The sequence below is a fragment of the Bacidia gigantensis genome, assembly GCF_019456465.1.
Source record: "Bacidia gigantensis strain McMullin 20006 chromosome Unknown contig_295, whole genome shotgun sequence".
Classification (NCBI taxonomy): domain Eukaryota; kingdom Fungi; phylum Ascomycota; class Lecanoromycetes; order Lecanorales; family Ramalinaceae; genus Bacidia; species Bacidia gigantensis.
In genome coordinates this window covers 1,507,463-1,523,912 of record NW_025408608.1, presented here as the reverse complement: position 1 = coordinate 1,523,912, position 16,450 = coordinate 1,507,463, and the positions used below count along the sequence as shown (strand labels likewise).

General features: G+C 49.9%; 7 protein-coding genes across 7 annotated transcripts; 3 read left to right on the top strand and 4 right to left on the bottom strand.

The window, feature by feature from the left end:
- Positions 1 to 155: 155 nt before the first annotated feature.
- Positions 156 to 1,618, bottom strand: KY384_008500 (uncharacterized protein; the record flags this gene model as incomplete). Its single annotated transcript, XM_044816989.1, has 2 exons — positions 156 to 1,158; positions 1,233 to 1,618. 2 exons carry the CDS (start codon positions 1,616 to 1,618, stop codon positions 156 to 158), a joined length of 1,389 nt encoding a protein of 462 aa, XP_044666354.1.
- Positions 1,619 to 1,741: 123 nt separating this feature from the next.
- KY384_008499 (uncharacterized protein) lies at positions 1,742 to 2,227 on the bottom strand (the record flags this gene model as incomplete). The annotated part of the gene is made up of 1 exon (XM_044816988.1): positions 1,742 to 2,227. One exon carries the CDS (start codon positions 2,225 to 2,227, stop codon positions 1,742 to 1,744), a length of 486 nt encoding a protein of 161 aa, XP_044666353.1.
- Positions 2,228 to 3,038: 811 nt separating this feature from the next.
- KY384_008498 (uncharacterized protein) lies at positions 3,039 to 7,622 on the top strand (the record flags this gene model as incomplete). Its single annotated transcript, XM_044816987.1, has 3 exons — positions 3,039 to 3,054; positions 3,114 to 3,466; positions 3,717 to 7,622. The coding sequence occupies 3 exons, from the start codon at positions 3,039 to 3,041 to the stop codon at positions 7,620 to 7,622; spliced, it is 4,275 nt and encodes a 1,424-aa protein (XP_044666352.1).
- A 560-nt stretch (positions 7,623 to 8,182) lies between these two features.
- On the bottom strand, positions 8,183 to 9,202 carry KY384_008497 (uncharacterized protein; the record flags this gene model as incomplete). Its single annotated transcript, XM_044816986.1, has 1 exon — positions 8,183 to 9,202. One exon carries the CDS (start codon positions 9,200 to 9,202, stop codon positions 8,183 to 8,185), a length of 1,020 nt encoding a protein of 339 aa, XP_044666351.1.
- An 840-nt stretch (positions 9,203 to 10,042) lies between these two features.
- On the top strand, positions 10,043 to 10,798 carry KY384_008496 (uncharacterized protein; the record flags this gene model as incomplete). Its single annotated transcript, XM_044816985.1, has 4 exons — positions 10,043 to 10,120; positions 10,187 to 10,293; positions 10,359 to 10,537; positions 10,689 to 10,798. The coding sequence occupies 4 exons, from the start codon at positions 10,043 to 10,045 to the stop codon at positions 10,796 to 10,798; spliced, it is 474 nt and encodes a 157-aa protein (XP_044666350.1).
- Positions 10,799 to 11,169: 371 nt separating this feature from the next.
- Positions 11,170 to 12,030, bottom strand: KY384_008495 (uncharacterized protein; the record flags this gene model as incomplete). The annotated part of the gene is made up of 2 exons (XM_044816984.1): positions 11,170 to 11,812; positions 11,867 to 12,030. The coding sequence occupies 2 exons, from the start codon at positions 12,028 to 12,030 to the stop codon at positions 11,170 to 11,172; spliced, it is 807 nt and encodes a 268-aa protein (XP_044666349.1).
- Positions 12,031 to 12,585: 555 nt separating this feature from the next.
- On the top strand, positions 12,586 to 13,641 carry KY384_008494 (uncharacterized protein; the record flags this gene model as incomplete). Its single annotated transcript, XM_044816983.1, has 3 exons — positions 12,586 to 12,628; positions 12,678 to 12,898; positions 12,949 to 13,641. The coding sequence occupies 3 exons, from the start codon at positions 12,586 to 12,588 to the stop codon at positions 13,639 to 13,641; spliced, it is 957 nt and encodes a 318-aa protein (XP_044666348.1).
- Positions 13,642 to 16,450: the final 2,809 nt, after the last annotated feature.

Sequence of the window (16,450 nt, the reverse complement as noted above, 5' to 3'; positions counted from 1 at the left end):
ATAGTATATAAGACCTGATGATCTAAATTTTCTTTGCCAAATCTTCTACCGCTTCCGATAACATTCGCTCAGGTCACATCATTGTGACTTTTGTGAGACATTCTGTTCCTCTCGCAAAATGTATCTCCGAAGCAGATAACATTGCAACTGAGCACCTATAATTCAACTAAGCATCCATTGAAAATCACCCTCCGGTCTCTGATATTTGGCGGATCACACACAAGGTCCTGGAGTCCCAGCCGCGGTCTTTGTCTCGAGAGAGGTACCCTGTCATTACCATTCGGACTTCCATAAATGACCATATCAGCTTTGGCGCCAACCTCAATTCCTCCGCTACCCTTGATGCCGATTGCCTTCTTAGCTCTGGAACTAACACATTCAAACAAGCACTCAATATCTGTCGTCGTGCCGGCTTGATATAGACCTATGCCCCAGCTTGCTAGCTGAAGAGGATCGCATGATCCGTGTGGTGTAAACGCGTTACCCACGTTGTTGATGCTGATCGCGCCCTCCAAACCGTATTGTTGTATCATTTGTGGTATCTGGAGCGTTGCACGGGCCCGCTCACCACCGCCAGATGCATCGGGAGGTCTACCTTGGATGAAAAGGTCGGAGGTTGGGAGGCCTATGAAGGAGATTGGGAGTTCATTATTCCTAATGCTCCTTGCTAGGTTTTCCCACTGCTCTTGAGAAAATAAGGAGTATCGCGTGCAGTGGCCTGCAACAACGCACTCGTCCACTGGTCTCCAACTTGAGAATCGGATCTCCCTGATGACATCTCCAATCCGTGGCGCTTGCGCCTGGTCGAGATTGTAGTCAAGATGCAAGTCCACATGTTTCTTGAATGCCTTGCCCAAATTTATTGCATATTTGATATTCGTGTGAATGAACGATTCCTCCTCCACATACGGTGTTGTACCTATCACCTCGACCTCCGGGTATTCCATAGCTTTAAGGAACAGTTCGAGGTTTTGACGTCCGCGAGGCCCTGACATAACCGGCTCTTGCGCAAAGAGACATATTTGGATCTCACAATATTGAGCAAATTCAGCCTTAAGCTCTATAGCGGCCTCCAAACACTTGAATCCGACAGATTCATCGACTTCGGCAAACGCACGCATATAAGTGACTCCGGAAGAGACACTTTCCGCGACAAGCCTGTACAACGGATTTTAGTCGCAAAGATCCTAAGGGGGATCTGTATGTCAAGACGCTTAGTAGGAATGACTGACCATCTTCCCCTTCTTGTCAAATCTTCATGGGAAAATCTTTCTTTAGCTTTCCGTCCCAATTCCATCGCCTCAGCAAAGTCTCCTCTTTCGAGCTTTAAATCTGCAAACTTGGGATCGCTCATCAAGAACGCTTTATCGAGGTGAACATGGGGATGGCAGAGGCTCGGCGTAATGAGACACCCTCTTGCATCAAGTATGTCAATTGGTAATGTTGAGGGGACACTTTTGGGATCATGAAAAGAGACATCGACAATGTGGCGATCGCCAATCGCAATGTCAAACAATTTGGAGGGGTCGTACTTAGATGCGAGGATACGAGCTCCTATAACTCGCCTGATAGGTCTACTCTGCGCCTTTGATGATTGAGGCATTCCAGTTCTGTCCATTGTGTCATGATTCAAGGAGAATGATTCTGCAAGTGAAGAAATTAGTGCCCGCAGAACCAAATGACGTTGTCTACTGAGGGACCGCGAAACAACCTCGTCTGACACTGACGACGACACTTTTGGTTATTCGCCCACAGCAACCCACGCGCTGAGAGGATCGGCCCACAGCTGCTGAAATCCAATGTATTTTCCATCGTCATCAAAGTCGCTCAGCACATAGACAAAGTCCTCTTCCCACGCTTTGCCAGTCTTGATGCTTCTAAACTTGGCATGGAGCTTGACCGTAACGATCCCAAGCTCAGCATCTACTGCAAAAGATTCCTTGGGCGGGATCAAGAGTGAGTCTGGCTCGACAGCGAGGACAGACATCAGCAGGTCATAGTAATCGTCACAAGTCTTTCCGTCCCCATCATTCCCGACGCGACGACCGCTGAATACATGGGCCAAGAACGGTAGTCTGTCAGTCGCCCAGAACGGGCCGTGTTCTTTGATCCTTGGCTGTTGGATGAAGAACTTGTCTAAGCAGTCTCGCCCAGACACACCTGCAGCAAAGGTTTGACAGAAAGTGTAGGCGGTCTGGCGCATCTGCTCACCTCTTGCCTCGGCCATGATGTACTACGAAGACTCTGATCTAACGTAGTCGTGCTTCAAGCTGATGTAGCTATGAGGATTGCCACTTGTACACGAAGCCTAATGCGTAATCATGGACTCGCGGCCCCGGAAACCTTACCTTAAGCATCCCAATCGATGCATGACATTAGCCAAGCCTTCCGTCTCGGTTTAGGCGAAGGAGATCCGGACGTGAGATACCTTACCTAAGTTACTTACCTTACCTATGGACGTAAGCGGAAGGTCTTGATTCCGTCCACATGAGCATTCTCATAATTCAAAAGGCCACAATCAGAGTCCTCAATTAGCAATCGCTTCTAGTGTCAAGAACCACAATCATGAATAGCCGTCGTCATTGCCCACGTTTTGCAGCCAAGTTGAAACAAACGCTGGTGGTCCGCTAAGTGTCGCCCCGGGACGAATGTCCACCAATCTCTGAGCAGGCGGGGCCCCGAATCGAGACTAGATCCAAAAAATATACAAATCATAATTTTCCCAGCTGCCCAGAATTGAGTGCTGGGAAGGCGCTATCCGTCACAGCTTCTTCATCTGCTTGATCGTGCTAGAGAGCGATTTTGCTACGTCCACAGCCTCCACGCTACCACGTCGCTCGTTTCCTCTCTTTCGTTGTATATCTTCATTCGCTTTGTACACTCTCACCCGATGTCCGAACACGAGGAAGGCCCACTTGTTTCTTAAGACGCCGACATCCGGCTCAGCCCGCCTCACCGTCATTGCAGACTGATTGGTATATTTGGGGCTAGAGAGTTAGAAAGCTCTTACACGTTCATCAACATCTCCATCTATCGCCATGCCGCGCAATAGGGGTGAGTCAATCCACCGATACATACCGTGCCGTGAAAGCTAGCTAAATCTCCTTGCATAGTCCTCTCGTTTATGTCAGCCTTTGGAGCACCCAAATCACCTCAATCTACCACTTTCTCGGGTCCGCAAGAGAAAGGTTCTCAATTGAAGCAAGAGCAGCAGGATGTCACCCATACATCCTCTCCACAGCATACTGCAGCTCCATCGAGAGACTCTCCGCCTCCCAGGACCAGAACAGAGCGTGCCTCATCGAGGCCCATGTCAATGGTCCAAACATATCAGCCTCCGTTGATGGAAGTTGGCCAAGACACAGTCCCGGAGCTTCAGCCAATCTTCACCTTCCTGAATAGCCATGCCAACAAACTGTATCAAGAAGGCTACTTCTTGAAATTGAATGATCTTGACACACGTAAGGTCAGATTAAACGGATGAAACCCCATTACTGACACGTACAGATGGCCGTCCGCATGCTGATCGATCTTGGACTGAATCATTTGCTCAATTGGTCGGGACTGTTCTTTCGCTCTGGGACGCTTCCGCATTGGATGCTGCCGGCCAGGATGGCGAGGTAGCACCGACATTCATCAATCTGTCGGACGCATCAATACGAATGGCAAGCTCATTGCAACCTTTTCATTTAGGCATTCGCTGACTTGTGACGCAGATTGAAACACTGCCCACCAGGTCTTCCGACGTCCAGCCTCTCCAAAACGTGCTAAGTATATCTACGGCTGGAAAGAACAGGTACCTTTTCCATTTCAATTCTTTGCATTCCCTCACGCAATGGACTGCTGCTATTCGGCTTGCTATGTACGAGAATGCGACTCTACAAGAAGCATATACCGGATCGTTGATAGCCGGGAAGGGTAAGCTGCTCAACAATATCAAAGTGATCATGGAGAAAACCAAGTTCAAGAATGAGGACTGGACACGGGTGCGCTTTGGAGCTGGCACACCATGGAGACGCTGCTGGTGTGTTATATCGCCACCTGATGAGAAGGAGGTATCAAAGCAACAGAAACGTCTCAAGAAATCCGCATATGAGCGCTCCCAGCCACTGAAAGGGACCATCAAGTTCTATGACACGAAGAAAACAAAGAAAGCTACGCCGATCGCGACTATCAATGAAGCATACTCAGCATATGCCATATACCCTCAGTCGAAGCCCCTCATCGACCAATCAACCCTCATCAAAGTTGAAGGAATAATTACAATCCATTCTACTCCAGATATAACGACCGAGGGGTTTATATTCGTCATGCCCGAAGTGCACCCTGCCGTTAGCGGCTTTGAGATGATGCTTCGCTTTCTCTTTCCTACCTACGACATCTTTGCGTTGTACGGTCGCCCTAACCGACTGATAGCGGACACACTCGACCCTCGGAGTCTGATGTTCGCATTGCCACAAGAGAGACGCTATGGATATCTTGAGATATTGGACGTGGCTAGTCTCATACATGAGAAGGGAAGTCAGGCCTGGGCGGAGAAGGAATGGCGCAAGAAGATGAAAGACCTGACGTCTGCTCGCATGACTAGGATGACCACCAACGGAAGGCCAAGAAGTCGAGCTAGTAGCTATAGAGACTACAGAAATAGCTTGCCACCTTCGAGAGGAATAGCCATCCGATATGAAGACGGCGCCTCTATCAAATCCACACCTTCCCTCAGGGATGATGTTCCCCCAATGCCACCACCTCACACTAATTCAGCACCGCCGAATGGAGAACCATTTGAACCGCCTCAGCCTCTCACTCCTCGACGACCACAGCCGCAACATCAACGATCCTTTTCTCAAGAATATCCTGCTTCGGAGCCGCGCTATCGCCGATCTCAGCGGCAACGGGATGATCAGAGCTATACTCCATCTAGGCTTTCTTATGAACAGTCAAGACCATCTTATGAGGGACAAAGATCTGGCAGACCGTCATACGAACAAGCTCCACCAATGCCATCCCGGGCGCATGAACAACCACCTCCGGCGCCACCCGCACACGGAGTGCCATTGGGCATCGCTGCTCAGAAAGCTCAGATGCAACAGCGCTACGAGCAAGAGCTTGAGGGTACTAATGACCGGAGCAGCTCTGAAAGTAGTGATCGAAGATATGGCATTCCTGGGACTAACAGCTCGCGAGATCTTAATCAAGACCTACAGCCATCAGCTCCGCCCACTCAAGTCGCCCCTCCGCCCGCTTTCTCCCATGAACCAGGTGCAAAACCGCAAAAGAGGCCTGGCATCTCGCCAGATCTTCGTCGTGCCAATAGCAGGCTTTCTGTGACCACTTTGCAGCAACTCGCAGAGGCTGGGAAGAACTCAACGGTTGGAGGGACGGCTGCTGCTGCAGGTGCAGCTGCCGCTTGGCGAAGTAATAGCGGCTCGCAGAAAAGTGTGAAGTTGTCGGAGGATCAAGGACAGCGCGGGGTAAATCACCATACCGCCAGCAAGCCCGGTTACACTGCTGACCGTTCACCTTCTGCTCAAGGCATGGTACCAGTGAACCCTGGATATATTTCCTCAAGTACTACAGCTTCGCGCAGTGCTTCCGCCTCGTCAAGTCAAGTTGACGTCCTCTCGCCGCCATATTACAAAGACAAGCCCTTAATGAACTCCTACGACCTGCTCACACCCGTCGATTCACTTTCCCGCCAGCCATCTCCTTTGTCACAATCAGTAATACCTTCTCCACCTCCAAGGGACTCCTCAATACAGAAAACTCTAAATAGCCAAAATACCTATCAGACTCAGCCAAATACCCTTCAAAAGCTGCCACCTATACCAGCTGACACGCAGCGACCGTCAACTGCTCGATCGACCTCGAGCTACAGCATCAAGAGGAAGCCTGTCCCCTCGACTAGAACATCATCAGCATCTCGTTCACCCCCAAAGCAACGATCCCCCACCCGTGATGGGGCTGAGCCAGAGCCACCACTTCCAGGATCAAGGCCAAGTTTAGATAGCTTGCATGACCGTTATATCGACGAAGACGCTTTGGCTCAAGTACTGGCTCAGCAGCACTTGGGCTCCTTGAACAGCGAATCTCAAGTGGGGAGACAGGATGACGAGAGTAGTATATATGACAATGCTTCGACAGTATCTCCTGATTATGCGAGTACGCGCAAGTCGACCGAGACGAAGAGGTCGCAACGCTCTGTAGAGCGTCCTCGAAGAGGGGTCTTAAAGACAGTCGGTACTGCAGAGCCCGAAGCGCCGATACCAGTTCAGATTGGTGATGCCCAGTACCGACCAGGAACTAGCTCAGAGTCGCAGGTCACCTCCGTCATTCCAACCGTTGACTTTGGACCCACACAATTGTATAAGCCTGATGTGGACAGCCGACCGGATACGAGTGGAACGCTCACACAGCCTTCACATGAAAGATCTAAGTCTCAGGATAGACTGACGCTTACCCCCAGCCCAATAATTGAAAGTTCCGGAAATGAACAATCTTCCAATGAGTATTATCCAGGCCCAAATACTCGTACTCATGAAAAGCCTCCGACCCGAAATCTCGTAACTCCTGAGCCACAATTACGCGGCCCGTCTCCTACAAATGACAATAGGAGAAGTATGGTGTGGCAGCCCGGAGCACAGATCGGGGGTAGTCCTGGTTCTAGGACGTCAATCACGCCCGAGCAGTTCGTGCAGCAGAGGGCGGCCGCTGGCCGTATCACCACGCCTGTTTACGCACATGGACGCCAAACATCAGCTTCACCGACTCCCCCTATTGCCTCAAGGCAGTCATCAGGGGAAGTGCAGAATCAAACGAAAGCTCGGAACAAGTTGCAGAAACGGCAATCCTCATACGGTCCGGAAATGGCGCCGCGTCCCCATTCTCGAGCGGCTTCTAATTTGATCAATGCGGCAGCGGAGCCGACCAGACTCCAGAAGCGACAATCATCCTATGGCAATGACATCCCATCTCGACCTCACTCAAGAACAGCCTCAAACCTTATGACTGGATCTGGGGACTACCCAACTCATTTGTCTGCCCGAGAACAAGAGCACGTTGCCCGCTTGACAGGCTCACCGTTGATCAACATGGCCGGGGGTAAGGGCCAGGACTCCAATTCTCAGGGCGGCGGTCTCATCGGCGCCATAGAGGCTCGAGAGAAAGAGAAAAAGGATATCAAGGAGGGTCTTAGCGGCCAAGCAGTGCAGCAAGCAATTGCTCAGCGGCAATACTACCCTCCACAACAGAGACAGATGTCCTATGGTACTCCATCACCGCAATTCGCAACTCCGCAGCCGCATTATGCTATGCCTGGTGGCTACCCTCCCTCTCCAGGCACGTATCCGCCATATGCAAATCAGCAACAGCAATATGGCTGGACTACTCCTCCTCAACAACAGCAACCACAGCCCCAGCAGCAGTATCAGCAATATCAACAACAGCCGCAATTCTACCAGCAGCAGCAATGGACCCCACCAAGTGCAGGGCAACTTGTTGGGACGCCACAACGTTCCCCCTATCCACAACAACAGGCTCCCCAACAATTCTACCCAAATGGCAATCAGCACAACCAATATCAACAAGGCCATTATGGCTATTTTGGAAGCGGCTCGGGGAGATAGGTGAATTTAAAGGTTTATGGGAACTTTCACCCTGGCGTATGACTTGGTGCTGAACTAGCATGAGATTGCTGTGGAATGAGAGTAGCAAATCCGTTGTCTACCGCCTCTCTAGAGGACATATTTATGAATAATCTTCAGCGCCAAAGTGTATATAGGACTAGTGGTTCGTTGTCTAATAGCAGCCTGTTTTGATCCATTGTTTGTCCCATTGTCCATGATTTCTCTGCTACATTTTGGCTCGCGTTGGCGCCGCTGAATCTTATCTGCGCAAGTCTCCTTCATGACAAGTACTTCTGTTGTGTTAGCAGGCCTCGGATCTGCGAGAATAAGTATGTTGCTTACAGGTCAATTTTTCTCAATGTTCTGCAGTTCTTCCATCTTTGGCACCAAACAGCCTGACATAGCCCCATCCTTTATTAGGTAGTTCAAATGAGGACCGCTCGTTCACCTGCCATCTGTGAGCAGTGTTGCAGATCTCAAGCCCTTCCAATTCAATCATTGCGCAACAAGCCCACATCACAATTGGTGACAAAACAAGCTCTCTGGAGGCTTCCTGGACCTTATTCCACAATCTCCCCAATCATACCAACTCTCACTCCTCCGTCCCCATCTCTCCCCCATAGCTTCACGCTGGCCTTCCCCTCGCTTGTCGGTTCAAGCAGCCCCCTGTATTTCTCACCCACATAAAACGGAGCCGTAGCTCTATACTTAATGCTCTTGGGTACCATCACATGATCCTCCCTTCGCGCTCTCCCATCTCTCCACAAATCCAACATGAGCAGCAAGTTCAAAGGTCCATGCACGACACAGTCCCTATGCCCCTCGACCTCCCTACACCACTCCCGCGAATAATGTATCATATGTGCGTTAAAAGTCAACGCCGAAAACCTGAACAACGACACCGGCGTCTGGAGAAAATCCCTCTGCTTCACCCCCTCCCCAGCTTCCGGCAACGACACCTCCTCTCCCCGGCCCACCACACCCTGGCTCACCCCACTAACTTTCTGCTCTTCAGACAACGGCCGCCTGAAGATCCAGTCCCGTTTGTCCACCAACCCCCACCCCTCCGCATTCTCGAACACCTTCTCCACACCCACAACCAACATTTCTTCCCCGCCCCGTCCCCTCTTCGCTGCCGCTGAGATGAGCCGCGTGCTCTCTCGTACCTTCTCTCCCACCCTGAGTAGATTCTCCTGATTCCACGAAATGTGCCCACCAGCCCACATCCTCCGAGTGAACGGGGGTGGAGGGTTGTAAGAGATGTCTGCGCCGTCGGGACCGAGATCCTGGGGGGATATGGCGGGGGTGAAGTAGATCTGGTGGTAGCCTGGGGGAATCAAGATAGAGGGATTTGGGAGTATGTGGGAGGAGGGACGGGAGAGAGTGAGGTTGAGTTTTTGGAGCTGGTTTGGGTCGAGGGTCTGGGTGCGGATTGTTGGGGGTGCGGATTTGTGGGTTTGGAGGAGGGTGGTGAGGATGGAGTGAGCTTCGAGGGAGGTGGTGGATGCGGAGCGATGAGTTGACTTGAGGATTAATGGGTGTGGTTGTTTGGCGATAATGGGTTGAAGGATGGAGGGCATCGATTGTGGGTAATGGCGTGAGAAGAGAGGCATTGTCAACATGGGCAAGATGCGCGCTCGCATGAAGAAGGGACAGAGATTGCGAATGGTTTTCTATTAATTGAAAATGATATTTCGAGTGATCATTTTGGTGACTGGCAGTCTCACTTTCGTCCTTTACCCTAAGACTGCCCAGGAATCATAGTCGAAAAAGCACTCGGTGTGAGTTTAGCGAAAGGGCTACCATGTGAGCTAGTCGGCAACGTTCAATTGCTCCGTCTGCTATTAATATCTGTTCATTGTTGACATGCAGATATGGCCGTGATGGCTAATCGAGATCTGATAGGGCTGAAGACCTAGAACCCTAGAATCGAGATGGAGCCCCGAATAGGCTTAGCGGGTCGAAGACGCAACCTTAGTCCCCACCAACAAAAACTTGGAAGTGGGGCACGCTTCCTTTGCTTTTGTTTGTCGCAAAAATTTTCTCTTCACGTCCACAACATCATCAACAACAACAGTCCGCAAATCTATTGAAAGAGTCGACTTGTTGTCGCTCTACGTATAGCGACACCTCTGCATCTATCTTGCAGAGGCTCACTTGGAAAAATTCAGGGTACTTGGAATGTTCGTCTCATGATTCTCATCCTCTTCGTTCCAACACTTGCTGCTCTTCTCCGTGGATCATGTATTGCACCGATGTTCTCTTGTTCAGCCGACTGTTCTGTGTCATATGATTAATGGTCCGTGATGACGGCGACCGTGGACTTGAATTGAGTTGTGTGTTAGCGAACCAAGAACGTACAGTAACGAGATGTCGAAACTCTTTGTTGGGTTCGTCAAGATTGATTGAAAAATCGCGCAATGGTTCGATTGATGAGACTAGTGGCCTTGCATGGCACACCGACGACCGTGCTCTACGTGAAAAGTTTGAAGAATTTGGTGCCGTCGAAGAAGCAGTTCGATTAATGTTTTCCACTCCTCCGACTATTCACTCAGGGCCTTTAGATTGTCATCAAAGACCGCGATTCGGGTAGATCCCGTGGCTTCGGCTTCGTCAAGTATGGCTCTGACCAGGACGCTGATGCGGCCATTGCCCAAATGAACAACGCCGAGTTCGTTCTTCCCTGGTCACAAATTGAATCTCGGATGTTGACATATTTAGATTTGATGGGCGTAGCATTCGTGTTGATAAAGCCTCCGAGAAAGGCGGCGGCGGTGGTGGTGGTGGCAGCTTTGGCGGCGGCGGCGGCGGCGGGTACGGAGGTCGTGGAGGCGGCGGCGGCGGATACAGCGGAGGCGGCGGAGGCTACCAAGGAGGTGGCGGCTATGGTGGTCGTGGCGGTGGCGGTGGATACGGTAAGCTCGGCCCTGCCTTCCTCTCTTGCCCCCCAGATTGACAAGTCCAGAAGGTGGAGATAGCTATGGAGGCGGCGTTCGTGGAGGCGGTCGCGGAGGTAATGATCCAACTTCTATTTCACATTTCACACATATCTAACAAGGCACTTAGGCTACAGTGGTGGCGGCGGCTCCTACGGCGGGGGAGGATACGGCGGTCGTGGCGGAGGCGGCGGCTACGATCAAGGTGGACGTGAGGGCGGCGGCGGCGGCGGATGGTAGACGATCATCGCCAAATTCGACAAGTCTATCATCGATGTATCAACCAGTCTACACTCGAAAATAATCCCTTATGTCACAACGAAGCAGCAGAGGAAGCACAATCTCGTTGGGGAGGCTCGGAGATTGATCAGTTACGACCAACAGAGAGAAGATGGTTTGCACATCGAAAGTCTTAGACAGTCGGGGCGATCCCTTAGTTCGCTTTTAATGCCTGGACACGAAATATAACTCTGTTTCATGGTGAGAATAGCTCTTGAACGAAGACAATAAAAGCAGTCTCAGCAACGTCAGCGAAGACCAGGGCCATTTCTCTTCGCTTGTCAATGTTTCTTTCTATGATATGTTGCTGTTGGACATTCTTCTTGTCCTACTCAATCTCCAATTGCTGCAGCTACGACCGACTTCTCTGTCTCTTCCCTGGGTACATCGCCTCTTCCAGTAGCAACTCTATCGATTTCATGCGCTGCAGCTTTCTCCTGGCTAACTTTCGTCAATTGCATCACTTTCCTTGCTAGTTCGCTTATATGTGAATCTCCAGCCTCGCTATCGAGCGAATCAAGCGCTGTTTCTAGCATGAAGAGATACTCGTCATTTCGTCCACTCGGCCCAATACTCTGACTAATGACTTGCGCGACTGCATCTGGGGTCTGCAACCCTAGAAATTGGGGGTTGCTGGGAAGGCCAATGTACACAAGACAATTCTGTATTGGCTGAGAAACTTTGTCAGATGGCAAATGGAGCGCTGCTGCAGGTTTATGATCAGGAACATCACTTGGGACTGAGTGATTTCCACTTGGATGAAAGGTCGTGTACTGTATACTGTACCCATTGATCTCCCGAATGTCCAGATACTTCTTGACTTCCTCGACATGAGCGGCTGGAATACGATACGCTGCGCCGTAGACTTTATGCGGTTCCGAAGTCGTGACTTGCTCACCAAGTGTCTCCCAGTAGGAGCGCTCGATAAGAGTCACTACACGTCCTGGCGAAGCCGGAGTCCCACGATGATCCTCGCTATCCACATGCTACGTAAGTTGCGGAGGCACGAAGAATGAGAAGACTCCTTACCTAGCTTGCCAGAAGCGACGAACATAACCCTTGATATAGCCAGGAACTCGAAGGTCGTAGTGAGGTGCAGGTTTCCATATTAGGCTTCTGTAGATCTTTAGCAAGAATGTGGTTTGAGTTGGTCTGACCGACCCATATCCGAAGAGCCACAGATCCTGTGCCATTCTCTACTTCTAAGGTATGAGCCGCCAATCTTCAAGCGTGTACCATCATGTGGAAAGACGCTCCAGAGACTAGAATAGGAACATATGTATGACAACAGATGGTGTGCACATTGACCGGATTCATCTCATTATGGCGCCTTCGATGAGGATTCTCGCTTCGAACATGATGACTCACTACTACCACCTCCTCCCTGTCATTGATCCGTGCCTCAAAAACGAAGCGAATAGATAGACACTCCAACACAAACAAGAGAACAATCAACAGGAGAGTACGACTTCAGTGAGGATTCGAGAAGGTCCTAATATAGTTCTAGACCGCCTTACGCATATCAGCGGCCCTAAAACGGCCAAAAACTACGGGCTCAATAGAAATGGGTCACCAATCGGTGGGTCACCCGTCCATTTGGGGTGAGTGCCCTTCGCTTGGCGTCAACGACATCTCTTCCATTGCAGTAATGCTTCACAAGTGAAGTAGACTCTTGCTACCTCGTTTCTTCTGCTCCAAAATGTAGAGACTACCCAAGAGGCAGATCTTGCCTCGACTTTGTCCTTGCCATGTCTGCTTCATCGAATATTGTGCGACGAGCTCTGCTCTATGGTGAGTCCTTTGCACTGTCGAGCAAGCATAAGCTCACTTAGAAGTATAGTGCCTGCCTCAAGTCCCAAGATGCTTGCAAAGTCCAGCAGCTTAGCCGTTGACTGCGTCGCATTCGACCTGGAGGACTCAGTGACCATCGATAAGAAGCCCGAGGCGCGAGCGAATCTACAAAGGTTGTTAGCAAAGCCTGTGGGAGGCAATATGAAAGACTGTGCCGTTCGCATCAACGCTATCGGGAGCGGTCTCGCAGAAGAGGATCTAGCTGCTGTGGTATAGCAATGCCATCTTCGTACCGTATCTCGTATGCTCACTTCATGCAGTGCGGAGCTCCGTCGCTTGATACGCTCGTGATACCTAAGGTCAACTCAGCCTCAGACCTGCATTGGGCGGCAGACTTCATCCAGCAACATCGTACAGCCAATTCAGCGGATGGTAGCGCTCTAAAACCCGTCACCATCCTCGCTCTTATCGAATCCGCCCGCGCTATCGTAGATCTCCAGCAGATTTGTACTGCGACGCCTCTCCTCTCCGGCCTTATCTTCGCAGCTGAAGACTTTGCACAAGATCTTTCTCTTACACGCACACCATCTCTTACAGAATTTCTCTATGCCCGCTCCGCCGTTGTGACTGCAGCTCGGGCTCACAACCTACGCTCTACCATCGACCTCGTATGTACTGACTTCAGAGGTGATGATGGCACGAGAAAGATGCAGGAGGAGTGTCTGAATGGTAAGGGCCTCGGCTTCAACGGCAAACAATGTATCCATCCAAGCCAAATCGACATTGCGCAGAGATGCTTTGCTCCAGGCGAAGAGGAGCTTGAGTGGGCTGTGCGAATACTGATTGCCGATGAGAAAGCGACGAAGATGGGTAAGGGTGCATGGGCGCTTGACGGGAAAATGATCGATGTGCCTGTCGTTAAAAAAGCCAAAGCACTCGTCGAGAGGGCTGCGGCGTGCGATATTGATGTCGGAGGCAAAAGAAAGCAATGGGGAACTCAGGAACCTGAGTGAGAACTAATGCAGTACCAAAGATTCAAGCAGCATTGCCAAACATTGGCAGCACACCATCTCTGCAGCTTAAGTGACGAGGGCGCGGACTGCACTAAGTCAGCAAGAATGAGCGTAGGTGAAAACGAATCCTCGCCGTTTACAAAGGCTGATTGCAAGAGCTGTCTGCAGTGGCGGAAGCTGCCTCAGCAACGCGTCAAATATTGCGGGCAGCGACTGATGTCTGGGAGGACGACCTCTCCGAAGGTATATATTATACTTATGAGACTGAAATATTTGCCGGGTGGTTCAGTGGCACACGGGTGCGTTTCGAAGAACGGGGTACGCCACTCTGCAAACATGGATACGAAGCCACGCCTGCGCACATACCTTAGGGTAGACTCTGCGGTAGACCTAGTTGACATAGCATGAAGTGGCCCCTGGAGATTCAGTTCTCCTATGAATAAGTTCGAGGAACAAAATTTATAGAACTTCCCTTTTTTTTGTCCCTTTTTTTCTTCTATTTCTCCTCTTTATCAGAAGCCTTTTCCTGCTTTATTCACGCGGTGGAGGGGGTCGTATCTGCTTTCTTTTCTTTTGCCAATCTTGTGTTGACGCTCGATTAGGCTAGCCTCCACCACTCGCCACTCGCCCAGTCCAAGTCCAGATTCTTAGAAAGTATTGATATCTATGTGAAGCATTCGGAACTTCCAGTCTGTCTTTCAAGCTCGTCTTTCCCTCAGTACGCAAGTGAAGCTTCCGTCCCCCAAAAAGACAGATTCCAAAGTCGTCTACTTTCGCTCGGGCGGGTCTACCAACTATCATTCTTCAAGCTAGATTCTCTTTTCAGCGCTCTTCTCACAGAAAAGTTGATAAGTATGCTGCTCCACTTTCAAAAATGGTACGCCTCACGAACAGCAAGATCCACATAAACGCTCAGGATTTAGCTCCAAGTTGAATCACACGACTTGCGTTATACAAAGCACGATGACACGCAGTGATCAAGCAGTGATCTTGTCAATTTGGTGTACATCCTGAGCTTGCTCAATGTTGCCAGCTTATCTTCGTTTGCTAGCTCGTAAGCTCTAATGAGAGCTCGGCATGCGAGAAATTCTGATGCAACCATCAAAGGACTTGCATTTTTACACCGATCTTCTCTGCTTCTGATGGTAATTTGCTACATTTCGTAGCATAGTGATACTGATTCGATCCGCTAGTAAAGTCTCCAAAGTCATGAGCCTCTCCAGGAAAAGTCGCTCATTCTGATAATCTATTGAAAAGCCTTCGCTTCGTAAGATCATACGAACCAGCAAGTATGCAGCGACTATGGAATACACTCTGCAATACATATGACTCGAGCGCGTGCTCTAAGGAAAACGTCTGATCAAATCACGTGAGGCATGAAGTCATCTTTTTGGTATACACTGAGCATATGAACATCTTACTGCGAGCTCCTCTACCGACGCTACGGTACATAATACTGCATATATACCATCAACATCACTCTTTGATATACTAGATTCTCAACTATCATACAAAAGGTCCAAATTATCTCGTACACAACATATACAAACATGCAATTTCGACTCCTTGTCCCAATAACCCGCACCATGATCATCAGTCTCGCTGCTTCAAGCCCGGTAGCAGAACTATCACCTCTTGCTGTCAGAAATGAGGTCGATACGAGAGCCGTATCAGCAGCATCAGCTACTGTGAATCTCTAGTCTGGTAGCAACTCTTTTAGTTCCCAGATTATAGATCAAGTCTCGCAAGGGCAAGGGCTCAGTACTGTTGCCAGGGGAAGCAGTATTCAGATTTCCGGATCGCGACTACTTTACACCCGTCAGGTCTTCGAATCGATCGAAACTACCCTGACTCTTGTGATTGGCAAGTGCTTGCCTCACAACGACCTGGTCCAGTGGAGATTGCCGAGGGTCTCCTTTGGTTGTTCGCAATTCAAAATGCATCAACGTTCCATTTGGCTCTGTGTCGGTCGCTTGTTAGGAGGACTCCTAGTCCCTTTGCACCCAGCACAGATTGACACTCAAGATATTTTTGACCTTGATACAGGCTAGGTTTGAGGATTCAGGAGTCATTAACTGGCAAACACCCAATAGGGATTTTGTTGAAAGTACTCGAATTTTTTTCTAGTACGCATTACGACAGATTGATCATTTCTTCGATAAAGTTTCTTATTTTCCCAGCCCGGCTTTCCTACAATCACATGTAGAATTCAGAGAGATCATCATTGAATACTTTATCAGACTACACGGACCATCTCTTCCCATACACGCCTCCCAAGGCCACAGATTGTGCGACTGGAAAAAATGCCACCCTCCCAATCTTACACCCAGCTTCCTTCTCGTACCGTGTTTGCGCAAGTCATTCTTGACCATCATCTCGATCTTCACTACCCATAGCCTAAGCTAGATCTGACGGCAAGGCTCGCGTCGAAGTAAGTAATCTCGAACTGTCCATCCGTGAAGAAAGGCCCAAAGAATGATGAGCGCTCTTGCTGTTACGAATGGATAGGAGAGGCAGCCAGATAAATGAATTGAGAGAAGTAAGAGGGGGATGATTGGAAAAAGGAGATGTGAGAAGGATTCCTCCACACTTGGACCGAAAACAAAAGTTTTTATATCTTTGGAAAGCGAAGCCGGCAGTCACGAAAGCAATTATCTTTCAATAGAGGTGACTGCAGAAGTGAATTCAAAGTCTTGAATCCCCTCTAAACGCCTCTGCTTCTCTGCGCCTGCCTTCCCAGCTTGCCCCTTTTCCTGCCGCTGTCTACTTTATTCACTTTCTAACCCCCCGACTACCACTTTCGATTTCA